The following is a 19866-nucleotide window of genomic DNA, read 5'->3' as shown; positions in this document are numbered from 1 at the left end:
CTGCAGCATCAGCAGCAGCATTATGTTGAGGCCAGACTATATTAGTCAATGAAAGAATACAGTTTTATGATGATAATAATGTTAATATGCTACAGAAACATTTTTAAACAGTAAAAAAAGTTCTCAAGCTGTTACCCACCACCAGTTGATTGTGGTCTCTCTGCCTTGCTGAATATCTCACAGGTACCCCTTGGCATTTGTAGCTGCTAAATTGGCTCTGGGGATCCCCTTGCCAGACATCAAGAATGCAGTCTCAGAGAAGACCACAGCCTGTTTTGAGCCGAGTCTAGACTATATTGTCACCAAGATCCCCCGTTGGGACCTCGACCGCTTTCAGGGCATGTCTCTTGAAATTGGCAGTGCAATGAAAAGTGTCGGAGAGGTGGGAGGAGTATCCATGGATAAACACTCACTCACTTATTCAACACACATCTATATTATACTCTCATGTACTGTATTTCCTTCTCTTGGATTCAGGTGATGGCAGTGGGCCGGACCTTTGAGGAGAGTGTGCAGAAGGCTCTGAGGATGTGTCATCCATCAGTGGATGGCTTTGTGCCACGGCTGCCACTCAAAAAAGCCTGGGCCGACACCCACAACCTGCAACAAGAGCTGGCTGTGCCCTCTAGCACCCGCATCTTCTCCCTCGCTAAGGTACACTAATCTTTCATGACATTAATAATGAATGATACTGACTAAAGTTTTCTCATTAAAATCACATTTTGAAGGGCTAATGAAAAATTATCATGAAAAAAACATCAAATGCAGAGCAAAATGTGTCCCTGAGCTACCTGCATGCCTGGCTGTGAATGCCTAATTGTGTGGAAATGCCTGTGTGTGTGAAATTTTGATTAAGTTTAAATAGAGGCATAGTTCTTAAAATACTTGGAAAACGCATAGAAACAGTGCTTGATTATCTAACCCGACAGTGTGACCTTTTCAAATACCGTTATGTTCAAGTGTGGGGGAAGATGAATTCAAATAACATAATCTGAAATATATTTTTGCTGTTTTTGTGCTCCCTCAATACAGTGCTAATAGTCTTTTTCCTCATTCAATCAGATGAAGGTGAGACAGCACTTTGAGAAGTGCATGTTGACACTGGGTCAAGCTTCATCTTTCAAAGACAGGGTTGTCGCATTACCTATTGAAATGTGAAGAAACATCCACATCTACTTAAACATGCTTTTAATGGATATAATAATAGCATTTGGTGATGGTGATTTGTAACATGATTTTAATCAATTCTCTGTCTGTCTGAACCTTTGTGAAACTTATTGGTTATTGCACTCACAAAACTCAAACAACGAGCATGAATGATGGACTTGTTAATGATGTGACGATGAATGATAAATGTAACACTGAGACTGTTTCATGTCTCTACCCTGAAGGCCCTGCACAGTGGCATGAGTGTGGATCAGATCCACCAGCTGACAGCCATAGACAAATGGTTCCTCCACAAACTACACAGGATCACTGAGCTGGAGAAGGACCTGGCACACTACAAGAGGTAATATCCAATATACAAGATGCTGTGATGTGATTTTGATTTCATCTTTATATTAGGGCTGCTTGATTAATGGCAAAATTCATAATCACAATGATTGTGGTCACGATTATTTAACACGATTACTCATTGACTTTGGAAACATCATGCATTTATTGAACTATTTAAAAAAAAAAACTTGGCTTTTTAACAGTGGATTTCCTTGACCTTTAAATATAATTCAAGTGAAAAACAAATAAAATAATAAATGTAACAAAATGAGATAAATAAAATATAAATATATATAAAATAAATAATATATAAATATCTATTTAAATAAATGATATAAGAATAATAAATAAAAATAAATCAGATCAAAATAAGATAAACTATGTTAATTAAGATCATGTTATTGTAGTGATTGTTGAGATGCATGTTGTGTGGAGAGTGTTCAGTAGTAAAATGATCATTCATCATGTTACAAACAAGAGGTTTGACAGAAATCATTGACTTGTATTTTCCTGCAGTGTGTTTACATTCACTTGAGTAACTCGGTTTTCTCTAGAAAGCTCATTTCTTAACCGTCGTGTGAACGAGAAACCTGCTTTCTGTAATCGGAGTATGGGATCAGAGAAACCTGGTTTCAACAGGTAGATTTTACTCCCTGGAGAACATGGATTTCTCTGCCATGTATATGTGTACCCAGGTTTCTAATCAGCTTTCTACAAGTGAGCATGTTCACAATCACAGACTGCAGACAGAGAGAGTGCAACACCGAGCAGCTGGATGAAAGAAGATCATTACATAGAGCGAAGCAGCCTCGTATCTAAATAAAACCAAAGTCAGTTTCCATCGTTGAACATTTGACTCAGACACATTCATGCTGTGAGGAAGAGCTCTGCTTTGCCTGTTTGTCTCTCACTGCGCTGTCCAGCTGCTCCGACAAATGATGTGCTGGATTTATAATTGTAATATGTAATTGAAAATAAAACTTGATTGGTCGGCCAGCCCCGCTGTATATTCTAATAAATTCTACCTTCTCTTTAGCCACAACTCTGCAACATTCACAAATTCACTTAGTACATCAATATTATGTTTTCTTTTCTTTTGACACTGACTGTAATCTATAATTTGATCAGATTTTTAGTAATCACATTCTCGACTGAGCCTGTGGTTAAATTGCAGAGATATAATGTATTTGTTTTTTACAATACTTACCTCTGTGCCTGTATGCAGGTGTGCATAGTGTGTTGCAGGTGTGCATAGTGTGTTACAGGTGCTGTGACATCCTCAACAGCTAGAATGAAACTTACACTACGGTATCTGCTTGAATCCCTGCTTTTCTTTGATGGTTGGAAATATCTAGTCAAGTGGAACTATCTCCTCCAAAATACAGTACTTCCATCCATCCATCCATCCATCCATAAAGATGCAGTCTAGTGTGCCAAAGGCCAGCTGATCCTTCAAGTGTGGATTCATTTTATGGAATATATTGTAATTTCTTTCCTAGTTCCAAAGCTGGCTCAGTTACAGTCACTCTCACTTTTTTGCTGCATGCACTCAGCTCCTTTTTGTCCCATTATTTCTACCCAAGACTTTCTTATTGTTTTGTGGATTATTATTGGCCCTTTGCTACAGACATCATGTCCACTCATGACATGATTATTTCCTGACAAACTCTGTAAAATCTGTAGTGAAATTATATTCTTTTTTTTTTTGATAAATCACAATCAACACATTTTTTATTATATTGATTGACTTACTGATAAGTTATACACTTTTTTTTCAGAAAAGCTCATAAAACTGCACCAAATGTAGAAATTCTGCCACCATAGCTTCTGTTTTATTCTTGTCTATGCAGGACTGTTTCTTCAGTCCTGCACCCACCTGCTCCTGCAGGATCTCTGACCAAAATGCACTTTATACTGCTGCCCACAGCACTGTTAATCCCTCTGTCCCATTGCAAGGGCTACATCTAGCCCTTGCCTTTAAAATGCCTAAAAGAAGGACCTTTTATGAGAAACTCTGAATGTTTTTTTTCTAGAAATTCTAGAAATACTCACCAGTAGAAAAATATTGGTGCTCAAAATTAGATGAACCTTAGTCTGTTTCTCTCTTTCTCATGGTTTCCCTCCCCTTAGCTTCCTCGCTCTCTCTGCCCTCCAGCTCTCACCTAGACAGCTCAAATCAAAGCCGCTGTGAATTTTCATGGCTTAGCCACAGGTTACCTGCTGCTTCCTTCTGACTCTGCTGTTTAATAATTAATGGCTGGCCGTTTGGTGGGCGCCTACCACAACACGCTGACATAGTGAAGGCTGTTGTAGTCTCCACTGCCTCTGGAGCGGGGGACATTGAAATAGGCACACTACAGTACAATAGGCTTCTGCCAGACTTACGGGCAGTAGAGCTGAGTAAAGGTGGGCTTCAGGCTCGACTGGTCAGCAGGCTCATTGTTTGTGTACATAAGTGTTTTGGTTCTTAATTCTGTAATTAGGACTGAAGGATATTTTTTGATAGAAAGATGAAAAAAATGAGTGAATGAAGTGAGAACTTATTTTTTTTCCATTTGAACAAGAGTCATGTGTAGCGTTAGGATTTTTTGGGTAGAGTTAAGATTAGAACTAAATAATAGACCGATCTTTAAAATAAGCTGTTCACATTGACAATGAATATCTCTATTACATTGACTCTATTTTCACTGAGCTCTGCCCACCTCTACACTGTGGCAGTTGGTGGAAAATTGTTATTAAGTAAGGGTGTGATTTTTATACCAATGACAGCCAATAATTTGCTCTGTCATTTATGTCACCTTCACAACGGACTAGAAAAATCTGAAAAAAGTGATTTTTCTTACTCTCTGATGCCGGTAATTTTAAGGTTAGGACAGAGCAGTTAGGATTGAAGTTAGCCATGTACTAGTATAGCAATACAATGACTATGTGTTAGTGTTTAACAGTACATGTTTATATTAGTGCGGCAACTAGCGGTTACTTTCATTAGTGATTAATCTGCAGATTATTTTTTAGATTAGGTGATTATTTAGTCCATGAAATGTCAAAAAACAGTGAGAAAATGCCCATCACAATTCTGAGAGCCCAAGATTATGTCTTCAAAAGTCCAAAACCAAAAGATATTCAATTTTTCATATGATATATGACAAAAGAATAGTTGCAAATGGTATTTTTTGCTTGAAAAGTGATTGAAAACATTGATAGGTTATAAAAATAGTTGCAGATAATTTTTCTGTTTATAAACTAGTCAATTAATCAACTGATTGTTTCAGTTCTAATTTGTAAGCTACACCTACAGATTGGTGACAAATTAAAGGAAAAACCAACACAAAGTGTCTTAATAAGGTGTTGGGTCACCACGTGCCGCCAGAACAGCTTCAATACACCTTGGCATTGAAGGGATGAACACCATTCTTCAAAAAGATTTTCCCTCATTTAGTGTTTTGATGGTGATGGTGGAGAGCGCTGTCTAACACGACGGTCCAAAATCTCCCATAGGTGTTCAATTAAGTTGAGATCTGGTGACTGTGAAGGCCATAGCGTATGATTCACATCATTTTCATACTCATCAAACCATTCAGTGACCTCCTCGTGCCCTATGGATGGAGGCCATTGTTATCCTGGAAGAGACCACTTCCATCAGGATAGAAATTTGTATTAATTTGCAGTGACCCTTCTCTCTAAGGGGTTAAGTGGACCCAAACCATGCCAGCAAAATGGCCCCCACAGCAAAACAGAGCCACCAGATCCCCTCACTGTAGGGGTCAAGCGTTCAGACCTGTGCCGGTTTTTCCTTTAATTTGTCACCCGTCTGTATATATCCCATATCATGTTGACTTTTTGATTTAAAATACAGTATGGTCAGACAGACTCATAGACATACACACAGTCCTAATAGCACTTTTCTACAGAAACCAGTTTTATGCTGGAATATGAGTGCACCTTTGTTATAGATATGACAAATATTTTTAAAAAATCTATTTTGATACCAGCAAAAAAAATCAATTTGATTACTTAAAGCAGAACTCAGAATTTGACAACCTGATGATACATTTGCATATGAAGACATAGATAATTAGGTATATAAGCACTGCATGTGACATGAATTAAAGGACTTAGTTTGTGAGGACAGCAATTATACAACACACAGAAAGTGTCATTCTAGTGTTTTGAAAGTTCAAACTTGATTAAGTGAAAAGTGTGACAAGCCAGAAATTGATTCTTGTCATTTTAAGGTGTGTGTGTGTGTGTGTGTGTGTGTGTGTGTGTGTGTGTGTGTGTGTGTGTGTAAGCATATGTGTATGTATATCTGGCAGTCCCTTTTCCTCACTCCCTGTACACATGCACACACACCAATACACATTGTCTTAATGTGTACTTCATGTTTTATTTTTATGTGAGGGTATACATACGTTCATGGCATGCAAAGGATATACCACTCGCTCTAAACAGCTTTTCCAGAGAAGGTAATTGTACACAAGACAACCAAGCTCTCAGATCTAATGTCTTTCCTTCCTGTTATTCTGACTCAGAACTCTTGCTATTCTCTTCTTTCGTTGTTTCTGGGGTTTGTTATTTCTCGGCTCAGCCATGTGCAGTGGGAGTTAAAACACACTTGACATTTCCAATATTGTTACGCTACCAGGTCATAAATAATTCAGATAAGGAGGCGAGAGAGAAGGCTTTCTTACCAGAAATAAGAATTCCTTCCTTTTGTCTCTACCTGGGGCTAAATGAATACTACGACATAATGGGAAATACGTTTGTTGCTTTCTTAGTGGAAGTTAAATGAGAAGATCAATATCAAACACAAACACAGAAAGCAAAGTTAGCCTAGCTCTGTCAAAGGAACCATCCAAACTCCATAGCTGTCATATTTAGATATCTTGTGTCTTTGTATCTTTTGTCTCATCTTTTTCCATGTGTAGACATTGAACACATGGTAGTGTTGTTTTAATAAGCAGATACACTGACTGCAACTATTTCATGACCATAAACAGCTCAGCCCAGCCCAGTGACTTCACCATCGTTTCACATGTCATGTCCTTGCTAAGAAGTTTACCAGCCTTTCACACTTTCCTAACTCTGAGCAAAACCCAGCTGACTTTTGGTTGTATTGTTTGCTAGCTTGCTAGAAAACATGATGAAACATATAATCAAGACTATTTTAGAAGGGTGTATTTTTTCATTCATGGCAGAAGCTAGCTATTTCTCTCTGCCTCCTGTGTGTGCATTGAGCTGGGCTGGACCAATATCTCTACTTAACGCACAGTAATTAAATTTATCTTGATCCTTTAATTTGACTGAAAACAGAAAACAAACATATTTCCCCAAACATAGATGTCTTTGTACTGTCTTTGTACTGACTAATGTACTGACTTTTTACTGATTGAAGTCATCATATTTAAGCATGAAAACAAAGCAAAAAATATTTTTATTTTAAGCAGATTTAATCATTCTCTGCAAAAAGCTTACGTTGCTATGAATATATTAAAATGGATTTATACTTTACTAGTCTGAGATTAAAATGCAAAATTATTAAATTTAGACAGAAAGAAGTATTTTTTAATCTTACTTCATTACCGTCTTCATTTTCCCTGTGGTCAAAATATTCCTTTCCCATCATGTTTTGTCAGCTACAGTTGGCGGTTTCATGAAACAGTAACCAACAAGATGTGAACTACATGGAAGTTCAGCAGGTCCAAAACTGTACTTTACCGGAGCCTGCTCCAGTTCAAAACTACTAACTTTATCTCTGCCACAATTTTTCTATTTAACCTTACAGCTCACATTAAAGTTTTATTGACAAAAATTGGTTTTAATTGGCTGCACTTGCCAACCTGCTGCTCTGGCACCTCGGTGCCTTGTTTGTCGATGTGTTATTGATCGCTCTGAGGTGGGCTGTTCCCTGCTGTCCACACCGCTGGGTAAACCAGCCAGTTTTGACCCACTTGCTGGATTGACCCTCTGAGTTCAGTCGACTTGAAAATATACAAATAGGAGCCAAGGATAGAAAACAACATTAAAAAAATAAACTCCTTTTCTCATTTTCTTCTATCTCAGTAGGCTTCTTTTTCCTCACTATCATGTTTATGTCAGGCATGTTGTTCATTAAACTTTTAAACGTAAGAAGTGATTGACAGAGTCTGCTGACCTCTACTATGCAGTTGACATAGTGTGGTACCAGAATGAATAAGAATCTTGCACTCGTAAGATTGCAAAGGGAGATTTGGTTAAAAATTGCATTGCGTGTTGTTGTTCTAGTATAAATGGGTTAAAGGTTTTCTTGCAGTCGTCCAGAGGACTGAATAAGGCAAATATGGAAAGGTCCTTGAAAGGTCCTCTCCAAAGCACAACTAAAACTGAATGAAGATTAGCTAATGCTGATGATGTGGCCACTTAAGGATTTTCTTTGAAGTCCTTGAGTGGACATAGACTAGACTTTAACCTCACTGAAAAACCTGAAGATCAGTTTAAATAGTTAAAAATATATTTAATCAGTTTTAAATTGTGGACAAAGTAAAGGGATCTGAATGGCTACAGAAACCACTGTACAGTTACCATTACTTACTATTTTTACCTACAGTGGTACAGTACCCAAGGGGCTCCTGCTAAAGGTGAAGCAAGATGGCTTCTCAGACCGGCAGGTTGGCCAGATTCTGGGCTCCAATGAGAGCGCAGCCAGAGAGCTGAGGCTGACTCATGGCATCAGACCCTGGGTCAAACAGGTGAGCATCATGGGGCTCCTTCCTGGAGCTTCCAGTGTAGGCCAGAGAGACAGAGAGTCCACTAGATCTGACAGTCAGTGCACTCAATAAGTGACCCTACCTGATCAATATACACGCACCCACACACAAACATGTACACAAATTGACTGTGTTTCCACCTCCACCAATCTGGGTTCACAGGTCAAAACGTACATAAACTTAAATTTTAATAATGCCATTCTGTAACACTGCAAGTAAATGGCTGATTTGTTCACCCGTTAAAGAAGTGTTTAGATCATTAATTAAAGTATAGCCCTGGTGTCATTTTTATCTATGATTGAGACCAAAACTACTATTTTATAACTGATGTTTTTAATAGTTTTAGACATCAATTGCATTATTTGGCATTGAGGCGTAAAGCTATATATACACAGGCATTGTTGGTTTTGATCTTTTTCTAGAATGTGTTAATGGTTTAATCAATAGTAGTAGTAGTAATACCCCAGTGGAGTAATGGAATAATGTCACAATCATCATCAATGTACAGAAGAATTAGCAGCAAAGTATCAGTTCAACTATCAGTGCACAAGCCATATAAAAATTGGCACTGTCGCCATGGTCTGAACTCCGCTTAGGGATAACTGTGGCCTTTCTGTGTAGAATTTGCACATTATACCCATGTTTACACTGGTTACCCCCAGGTCCTGCTAATTCAGAAAAAAATGATCTTTGACTGAAAAATTTAGTAGTAAATTTGTTCATTACTGTTTTGTAGGGGTGTGGCAGGCAAGAGTAAGTTTTATTTTATATACATTTGAGTAATGAACCATTTTAATCTCTATTTTCTCTGATCCCTCTTTTCAGATTGACACTCTGGCAGCAGAGTACCCAGCCATGACCAACTACCTGTACTGTACCTATCATGGGCAGGTAACAGAGAAAATACAGTTTGTTTAGAAGCAATTTAATTTTAATTTACTGTGAAAAAAAATATTTGAAATCAGAATTCTAGGAATATTGATTGTAAGAGTGTTTTTTTAAAATTTGCTTAAGAATTATCAATGTCCTCAAGAGGGCATCATTAACATGGGTTTTGTTCATTTGTCCAATTCACTAGGAGCATGACCTGGACTTTAAAGACCAGGGAATTATGGTTCTTGGTTGTGGGCCCTACCACATTGGTGAGTCCAACATTTAGTGGTTACGTTTATTGTGAATCAGTCAATTTTATATGTCTGTTGCATTTACATGAATACATGCAATGCGTTTTTATACAATAACATGTTTTTAAATGAGTAATACCATCACTGAAAAGATTTATATCATCTGACATTTTTTTGCCACACAAAGCAATTGTTTGTACTTACTAAGCAAATTAATCCCACTTCATCCAACTGTAAAGTTTAAATTTGCTACACACAGCAGCTGCAGTGCATTGGCAAGTGTTATTGTCAGTGGTTGTTTCTGGAAGTTAATGGAAGACAGAATATCATTTACATGGAAAGCAAATGTCACACAGTTTTATGCTTATTGTGCTGAATTTGTGAACTCCTGTTAATGGCCAAAATGCTCAACTTTATCAACTGTTCAATCATCCAGGGAGCAGTGTTGAGTTCGACTGGTGTGCGGTGTCCAGCATCAGAGCCTTGAGACAGATGGGCAAGAAGACAGTCGTGGTCAACCACAACCCTGAGACGGTCAGCACTGACTTTGATGAGTGTGACCGCCTTTACTTTGAAGAGCTGACCCTGGAGCGCATCCTGGACATCACCCAACAAGAGGTCAGCGTGCACACACCATTTTCATGCGACAAAACTCAAATCAAAATCAAATCCAGGGTTTCCTTTTTATCATGCAAGAGAACATTAATCAGTGAACTACTGCAGTCTAAAACTTTCCACTGATACCCAAGACATTACAACTACCACTACTGATGATATCAGTGATCCATTTTCCACACCCACTTACTGCATCCTATTTTAGATCACTTGGCCTATCCCAGCATACACTGGGAGTGAGTCAGGACACCCTGGACAGTCAGAGTGCAATATCAGTAATAATTATTATTTATATATGCATGTATATGGAATGGAATCTGATTGAAATGTTGCATTGCAATCAATTTAAGGCCTCCCATAGGCAGAGTAGTATTGATTGGTTACAGAGCATATATGAAATCAATTATATATCAACAAAATTGGAAATAAACTATATTATCGGTCTAAGACTAGCATACACATAATGGCATAATAATTTTCCAAGTTAAGCTTTCCACTTTCTTTTGACATTTTTTTGACTGTACAGCTGAAGAATGATTTTATTTTTTGTATCAAAATATGTAGAATAGACACTTATTATCATGGTGTTTCCACAGAGCAGTCGTCCACCATGCTGGGAAAAAATAATAATTCTCTGCTCAAAGTCGCATGGATGAAACATAACCAACAATATCCAAAATCATTATGTTGACCCATATTTATATATAAACTCAGAAACTGGTTAAGCGTGCAGCTTCCTCTGCCTTATCCTCCTGGATGGAATTGTCAATTATGAGCAGCCAAATAAAACCCCTCGCCCTCCATCGAGCAGAAACTGGGAAAACTCTGAAATGGTCTTAATTGGGACATTTATTATGCAGCACTAAAGGCTCATCTAAGATTTAAGAGCTTATGTTTCTGTATTTACAAGCGTGTGGATTTTTGTGGCTTTTCAAGGTTTGCTGACCTCTCTGTAACACTCATAGTTCATGTGATTGTGCCTACATTATTTGGGGGTGGGGTGGGAGGGGTAAATATATTTTTAGATGGTAGTTTTCCATCATTTTATCAGGGTAACTGTTATGAAGAACTTGAGAAACGTTTGTTTTATTTAGAGAACCTCTGGAAATGCTGCTCTTATGTCAGTTAGTGTCTAAGGATCATCTCTAATTCTGCTAGAACCATGATTACATTATATCATAATTCAGTATCACATTACCTGGTTCTCTTATCTAAATTAATGATAATGCCAGTGCAAAGTCTAATTTCTATCAAAAGTTTTAGGGGTTATCATTTGAGTTACAAGAAACTGGTTGGATGTCACATTTGACGCTATGCAACAATGTTCAATTTACTAAACCTGTAATTACAAGGAACAGTTCAACACTTTGAGTAGATTACGTTATCATGAAGACTGAAAACAGTTTTTTTTTTTTTTTTAAGGGGGTTATGTGCTGGACTATTTCATGGCTGGAAGCAGTGATTCTCTTTTTCTCTCCACGGTGAGGTTGCTAGGCAACCAGTGGAGACTCCAGCACTCACTGCGCCCAACCAAGAAATAGTCCCGCACATAAGCACCCCTGTAAAAGCATACGCTTTTTTATACTTAGGTCATTGAACATAAACAAGATATAAAGTGTCAATTATTAAGCTTTTAGAAGTACTTGTATGTGGCTTTTTTATACCATGGGTCAGAGCCAGGCTAGCTTTCCCCTGTTTCCAATCTTTATGCTAAACTGAGCCAACAGGCTTTATCACATACAGTATATAATGATACATCATTTCTCCCTCATTCTGTGCTGTGTCTCAAGCCCAGCTGACCCTAAAGATTTCAAAACATGCTCAAGGGTATGAACAGTGACAGTGTCCCTGAACATTTCCGTGTATATGTTTATTGGTGCCTGTGTATTTATGTTGTGTTGTGTGTTTGCGTACTAATATCCATTGACTTTCCCTTGCTGGGGAATTGTAATCCAGTTAAAGTTGCGATGGGATCAGAGTGTGATTAAATGTTTGTTTGTTCCGGGAGATAGCATTACTATCAATCCCTCTCTCACGGTCCCTCTTGCTTTGTGTATGTTTGTGTATGTGTGTGTGTGTGATAAATACAGCATTAGAGCATGGAGATAAACCCTGGACAGGAGCAGGAGAGCAAGCCCATGAATAATGAAGAGATACAACCTAGCATTGCCATAGAAACAGCATCCCCCCTGGATCAGCCAGACAGGAAAAGGGGTTGCAAACTGTTAATGAAAGGAGCATACACACACACACACGCACGCACACACACATACACACTGTCCCTGGTGATAACTAAACCCATGGCATGACCAAGATCAACTGTTTTTGTTTGTCTCGTTTTTTCACTGTGTGATCAGTGGCCAGAATAATTGAAAGTGGCCACAGATTTCAGACTGTAAATCTTTGCTGATAGGTCGGTGGCAGGAGGTCCCAGACTTGACAGAGTACCTTCCCTTCCCTAGTCTTTTTTCCTCTTTCCTCTCTTCATTTTTTTTATTCTGTCTGCTGTTATGTTCTCTTTTTTATCTTGCACATTCTTCTTTTCTCCATCCTCTCCTCTCCTCTTAATTTATATCAAATATCTGTAAATTCAATTCAGAAAGGGAAAATCCACAAGCATTTAATTTAGTCTTCCACTTGATCTCGAAATAGCCTCTTTCATACCATTAAAAATATAGAGTTTATTTATTAATAAAGAGTTATTATCAATCCCAATTTCCATTTCTTCCATCTGTACTTACCTCTGTTGAATTTTCCTCTCGTCTCCAGGGTTGCTCTGGCAGCATTGTATCTGTGGGAGGCCAGATCCCCAACAACCTGGCCGTCCCGTTGCACCTGAGTGGGGTGAAGATACTGGGGACGAGCCCCCTGCAGATTGACCGGGCCGAGGAGCGCTCTGTCTTCTCTGGTATCCTAGATGACCTCGGAGTGGCCCAAGCCCCATGGAGGGCCCTCAGCTCTCTGGTGAGAAACAAATGAAATATTAATAGAAGGGCTGTGAATGATATATTGTAACAAAAAAACTATTTGAATCACAAGAAATGCTCTTCAAATGCTTCCTATACAAGACTTTTGAATGTTGCGGAGCAGGACTGGAACGCCAAGGAGCAGTTTTTGTGATCTCTAAGCGTCAGAGCGTCACTCTTGTTCTAATGTAATGTTCCACCCAACCAGCAAGCCAATTTCAGCTTCTTTGACTGCTCATGTGTTTTTGCAGGCCACAGTCAATCAATGAATTCCCTGACTAACTGTATCAGGGTTTTCCCCCCAGGAAAACAGTTTTTCTTTTATATTAACAGTAGATCCAATGACTGTGTGTAATGTGAAAGGGGTAGTGATGAGCCAACAGAGAATTATCACCCAAATCTGCAGTCCCCCTCAGCTCTTCAGACAGCCTTTTTTACAGCAGCTAATTGATTTAGTTTAACAGCCTGAAAAACATACTGTTTGGTTAAGTCTCACTGCTTCCATCAACCCTGTTTCCAGCAGCGGACAGCTGTTTTGGATGAAAAAGCTCTGATAAACCTACTTTATGCTACCTTCCCAGTATCGACAGGAGTCAACAGCAGTCAGACAAAGTAAACTACTAGCGGTGAACATAGTGGAACATTTATTTTCCCTTATAAGTCAATGGAGAACAAAAACTGAGATATCTGAGACTGAATATCCAACTTACATTCATCAGGTGGTTAGAAACACAACTCCCAATGAATACTGTTCATACTGCTACTGTAAGTTGCTCCGTGTCTGCTGGTTATCTGCCATAAAAGCAGAATGTTCTGCTGTCCCCTATTGGCCAAATCATAATAATAATAGTAATTATAATAATAAACCAATTATTACTGCTTCAACTTGGTTCTGGCAAATTTTATCTTAATGAAGACATTCCCATTTAGTGTTTTTATTTTATTTTATTTAGTTTGATGTAGATACGAATTTGCTTCAAGGAAATGTACCGTTCTATTCTTCCTCATACAGAGACTCAGCTCCACCACTTACTGTCTTGTGGTTGGCCCTCTCAACTCACTCCTGGCTCCATTTGAATGAAGCGCTATCAGGCCCCTAGGTGTGGAGCACTGAAATGTGTCTGCAGTCAGAGCTGAAATATGTCTTTTCGAGTACTGTTGCTCACGTACTCAGTTACCACTAAGGAGCGATTAGCCAGTACACACAGATAAAGGTCTATGTCTCTCCAAAGTCTAGCTACATATTGTATTTCCCTGCTGATCTTTAAGGATCCGTTTGCTTTTATTAGGCTGGAATAAGTCCAGCAGAGCCATGTGGGAGATGCTTGTGTCTCTGGGAAGCTATTTTGTTGTCTGCTAATGGTACTCCACCTGGCGAGTGAACAGTGGGTAATGATAGAGAGAAAAAGGCTAGACGTGCAGAGAGGTGGAGAAGAGAGAAAGAGCGATGATGATAATGATGATAAGGAGGAGGAGGTGGACAGACAGCCTTTCCTTCACTGCTAGACTCGGTCCACGACTCCTACTCTTTCTTCTCTCATTCCTCATGTGAACTGAATGGAAGAAAAGAAAATCAAAAGGGAGATGAATTGAAGCCCCAGTTTCTGACTGTTGGAGCATTTATACTCCCTTTTATGCTACCCTTTTTAGTCTTTTGATTAGTTGTGTTCTTTGCAGATATGGAAGTACACCCTTTCAAATCTGCAGCCTTTCACAATGTCTGTGGTTGAATTGAGAATGGGTGAAAAGGGCCTTGCTGTATGAGAAGGTTGTTAACACGAGGACAAGCGCAAGCACACATGGTTGATTTGATATTGATTCTTTGTTTGTCTCAAGTGGCTCTAATCTTTTAGTTTTCTAACATTATATAAATTCCTTGTTGATAAATACAGCGTTTCATGAAGGATGAAATACCGAATAAAGCTCAGGTTATACATGCAGGCCATAGGTATTAGAGCTTTTTAGGCAATGGACCAGACAAATTGTTGTCCGCCTTTTAAAACCTCTTGTACTTGTTGAACAGTAGACTGTTGTCTGATGGTATTGTGCTTGTTAGAATACTTTACTTTTCTTTGTCTGCCTCAAAATTATTTGTACTTCAGAGACTGTAAGCTCTGGAACAATCAAATGTTTTTTTTTAAATGTCTCCCACTTCTTACAACAGTAACAAGTGAGATAAGGAACAGCAGTTACACAGATGGGCCATATGTTGGTATTATAACATGCATTTTGATGCTTTAGCCAATAATTCCTGAACAGTCAGGTCTAGACTACATTTTCTCCTTGCTCAGTGGTTTAACACTTATATTCTTTGTACTTGTGCCATGGTATTTGTTATTAATTTCTTACCATTTTGATTAAATAGGCTAATGCATTTAATATTTTTCACCCATGTACTCCAAAATTAATACATTTGCAACATAAATGGATGCTTTTTTTTATACCAGTTACAGCTATTAGTTTTGTAAAGTCATACTGTATGAATTACACAAATTACATTAGTGACTACATAAGAAAAACAAACATTTAAGATAAATGCCCAAGATAGAGAAACAATTCTCTAAGAGCGTTTTGTTTTTCTCTCCCTTGCAGGATGATGCGTTTGCCTTTGCCAACCAGGTGGGCTACCCCTGTCTACTCCGCCCCTCTTATGTTCTCAGGTAAGTTTGAGCACACAGTTGCCAACAAACAGGGACAAGGTTTACAATTGCCCTACAAACACCTAATCTCAACACTGAAGTTGCGATAGATGAGATTGTTATTATCATGTCCCCATCCCAAATTCAGTTGCTATAGTGGATAGTTCTCATCTGAATTAAATAATAGTTTCAGGTATGGATATATATATTTTTTTTTATCCATGAGAAGTTGTAGAGAAAGAAACTGTTTTCTAACTGCAGTGAGACAGCACTGTGCCTTCCTCATTATTTTCAGAAGACATATCATTCACACTGGTAAATATGATAATACAGTGTGCAATTTATTGACAGCTTATTACAAGATTTCTGCATATCAAAGTCCACAAAATTCAAATTTCCTGTTACTATGGTGGATTGCTGATTTGAAAAGTTGACAAACCCTCACATCAACCCATCATACAATACAATGTCCTCCTTTTTTTCTAATTCTAATGTGTCTAGAACACAAACAGTGAAGAGTTGTTAGAGATCTCTTACTTTCACAGGCCAGACTCTCAATGTCAGCAGTCTCTTAATCATGAAGGGCATGGGCATAAAACTGAATTAGTCTACTGGGCCAACAAAGTATACTGATAAATACAGACAAGAAAAAGTGCATCCCTGGTTGGCTGTGGCATTGAGGAAAAAAATCTATGAGCTCTGATAATAATTCATTCACAGACTTACTGCTAATTGAATAAAAATACAGTTTTAGTTACGATGATTAATGAACTTAATGCACACTGTAGCTCCCTACATCATGTAGTGACACTTTTGTCCAGCAGATGTCGTGATGAGACCCTTTATTCAGCAGGGCTTTGGTGCCACTGAAAATAAAGTGTTTATAATGGAGTGTTTGACTTCATTCGTTTGACGTGCAAGATGTGGAAAACTCTTAGTGTCATGAACATGCACACATTTAAAACCATTAGTTAAATTATATTGAATATCAATACATTTAATTCATAATGTTAGCTCTCTTCCTCCTCCTCCTCTTCCTCCTCCTCCTCCGAGGTGAAGTGTTTCTGATCTTTACATCCCCAAAGTGTTTTCACTCTTCCCCTTTGACATACTTGGTAATGGTTTTTGAATGTTCTTCCCATCCTCAGTACATATGCACAAACTCAAACATTTATATACCCAAAACTCTCCTCTTTGTCTTCCTTGTCAGATTTCAGCTTCATACTTATATATAACAGTAAAATGCATGCACACAACATACCAAAACTCACAAAGTTTGAAGTATTTTGTATAAAAAACATTTCAAATAATAACTTGAAAAAAAATCTTAACCTAGGTCTTCTTTTCTTTTTTTTGAATTTGCTTCATTTAAAAAAAAAAAAAAAAGTATTAAAAAAATCAAAAATTGGTGATTCACTATGCTTACTATGACTAACAGCCAACATCAAATGGAAGGGGTAATGGGAGTGATCGATATCATATCAATGGATGACATGTGTATATGTGTGTGAATGAGTAAGTGTGCGTGTGGGAACCGTGGAGAGAAGAGAAGATGAGCTTAGACTAGATGAAGGTGGAAGAAGTAGATAAGTTAAATGATGTAGAGGTTTGTATTAGAGGTAGGAGGGATATTTGGAGGATTCACCCAAGCATGAAAATGACCTAACTTACTTTTATAAAGGTCCATTAAGTCAGTTGGCGATGCCACTGTTTTACGTTTGTCTGATTTATTAAATTTTACCTCAATAGCTGCAGTTACATGGACAATATTTCTTCAACCTGATTGAAATCATTCTGATTAGAGATTCCTACTTTACTGTTTACATGGACACTAAATAAAGTGATCTGATAAGATGTGTGTTTACATGCCCCAAAGCCTTTAATCAGAATATAACTTTTTTGACATGAGCAAAGCGGTTCCGCCCCTTGTGAAGTGTCTAATCTGCTGGAAATATAACAGAAGAAGAAGAAGTGGTTCTACCTGTTAATACAATTTTCAAGATGGATCCAAATTTTGTCCTGGGAACAATATTTGTGTTTTTACTGTTCTTGCTAATTAAGCAGCAATCTCAGCAGCACATACTTGTCCTGCAATCTTCAAACAGGAAGAGAGTGTTTTATCAGCCACAGACCAGTTTTGTTTTGCAACCGCCATGTCTTTGTCCCTCCTTGAAACTCGTTCACATCACCTAATGTTACCCCCACGTGGGGCAAACATGCGCAGAAAGAATATATTTATTCCAACCAGAGAGAAATGATCAGATTAAGCGTGAGCATGGTTAGTAGGGACTATTTTCCTATTAAGTAGATTATCAAAGGTTTACACCACCCCTCTCAACCCGATTGAAAATTCCTTCAGATCGGGCTAGTCTCTTCCAACTGAGGTGGTTTACATGAGGCATTTTTTATTCTGATTGGGCTATTACTCCAATTTATTAGTGGAATATTAGGGTCCATAAAACCACAGCTAGTGTTGGGATTTTGTTTTTGGTGTTTTTTTTTTGTTTGTTTGTTTAATTTTCTCAGAAGTTGAAACCAAATCAGGATGTGGTAGTGAACAATACCACTGGGCAAATAAATAATATTTGTGTAATATAAATGAACTGCAAGTGGTCAAGGTTCAGTGTATTCAGCTTATTATTATACATTATGCTACATATTATACATTGTTATGTATTATGTAATACAGGGTTGCACAATGAATAGAATAAAACAATTAAATAGAATGTAGACTAAGAAGAAAAAGTAGCACTGAGGGAAGAAACTAAACAAGAAACTATATTATATATATATATTAGGAAAATATAGTTATGTATATACATACATATACAGTACATGTATACACAAATATAATATGTACAACTGCAAGTTATAGTGCATATAATATAATTTTCCAGCTCTGTGTGGAACTGCATTACAGAAGAGTCTGACTGGATTAATGAGGATTCCAATGAAAATTTGGAGAAGAGTGATACAAAAACTAGATAGCATCACACAGTCAAGAATATACCTGAATGCAAATGAGTATGAATCTCCTATTGCTGGTACACAAAAGAAGGGCCGGTGTTCATTTGTGGGTTGGACATATGTGTGCCTCTGAGCGACATACAGCTAAGTAATAAGACTCTGACCCAAGCCTGTGGCCTTTCTTTGTCCTCTTTCTCTCAACCCATCCTCTTCAAACAGGAGAGTATCCCAGCTAGCAGTCTAACATCAAAAACAACAACCACAACAAAACTAGCCTAAATCTGTTGTTTTTTAATGACTAAGTTCTGAACTCGTTTTCAAGAGCCTGGAGTGCTTTTCGACCTAAATAGCTGTTCATTTTCCTTTCTCTCTCTCCCGCTCCCTATTTTGACTGTTTCCAGACCTTGTTCCCGATGGTAATAGTGATGCAACAGAAAGATAATGAGTGTTTTGAACCATCATTTGAAGCTTGTATGTTCTCCTGTTTGCATGCTTCTCTTCCTCTCCTGTGGCCTTTTGTTTTCTCTCCCTCATTCTTTTTCTCTCTCTCTCTCTCCTGCTTGCACCTCACCAGTGGCTCTGCAATGAACGTTGCATATGGTGAAGAGGAGATGAAACGCTTCTTGGAGGAGGCCACCCAGGTGTCCCAGGTGAGCACGGTATTAACTCTGTGTGTGCTTGCCTGCGCATGTGAGAGAGACACATCGCCATGGAACTCCCTCCATACATCTCACCTTGGCTTTTCATTTTTCACTGTCTTGAATTCTGTTGGGTAAACATGTTAGGGCAAGTGATCTCTCTCTCCATCACACACTTACACACACTCTCAGGTTCTCTTTTTCATGTTGCGTTCTCCCTCTGCTTTCAATTATCTGATGCTACCAGCTGGCATGACTGTTGGCTAGTGTTGTGTGCCCATCTCTTCTTCACTGAACCCGCAGGTGGCTTAAGCTGCATTTGCACCAAATCTGGACAGCATGGGGTTCAGCAAAAAAACGCAGCGGCCGTCCTACAAGAGGTTGAACCAGAATCAACTTTTGCCAAAACGCAACCCAACATCAACACTGATACACAGATGTACACACAGTAAAGTTCTAAGTATCAGAACAATGATGAATCCAACATTTTTCACTTTTGGAATTGTAACAATTTAGATACAGTATCACAATTTTAGAAAACAAATGCAATTTGACAGGTTACCAAAACTCGAAAAAGTTATCATAATAAAAAATAGTTGGAAGTCTATGACATCAGCAGGCACTTTTCCTTGTAATGCTTTGTGCTTGTTTCTTTTTTTTTTCCTACAGTCTAG

The 19866-nt window shown here is 38.2% G+C and overlaps 1 protein-coding gene across 3 annotated transcripts in view; it reads left to right on the top strand.

Moving 5' to 3' along the window:
- cps1 (carbamoyl-phosphate synthase 1, mitochondrial) overlaps nt 1–19866 on the top strand; it is a 55816-nt gene that overhangs the window by 13458 nt on the left and 22492 nt on the right. For all 3 annotated transcript variants that reach the window (XR_006406001.1, XM_044365985.1, XM_044365986.1), the window contains 10 exons: nt 184–382; nt 478–654; nt 1392–1510; nt 8084–8225; nt 9069–9134; nt 9322–9385; nt 9804–9985; nt 12752–12946; nt 15541–15608; nt 19129–19204. Coding sequence is in view for 2 of the 3 variants with exons in the window: in XM_044365985.1 (XP_044221920.1) it covers nt 184–382; nt 478–654; nt 1392–1510; nt 8084–8225; nt 9069–9134; nt 9322–9385; nt 9804–9985; nt 12752–12946; nt 15541–15608; nt 19129–19204 (1288 nt within the window). In the remaining variant the exon portion in view is untranslated. The remainder of the gene's footprint in view (nt 1–183; nt 383–477; nt 655–1391; nt 1511–8083; nt 8226–9068; nt 9135–9321; nt 9386–9803; nt 9986–12751; nt 12947–15540; nt 15609–19128; nt 19205–19866) is intronic.

This window comes from Thunnus albacares, chromosome 11, assembly GCF_914725855.1.
Source record: "Thunnus albacares chromosome 11, fThuAlb1.1, whole genome shotgun sequence".
NCBI lineage: Eukaryota > Metazoa > Chordata > Actinopteri > Scombriformes > Scombridae > Thunnus > Thunnus albacares.
The sequence above is the reverse complement of the archived record's forward strand: the minus strand, read 5'-3'. Positions and strand labels throughout refer to the sequence as shown.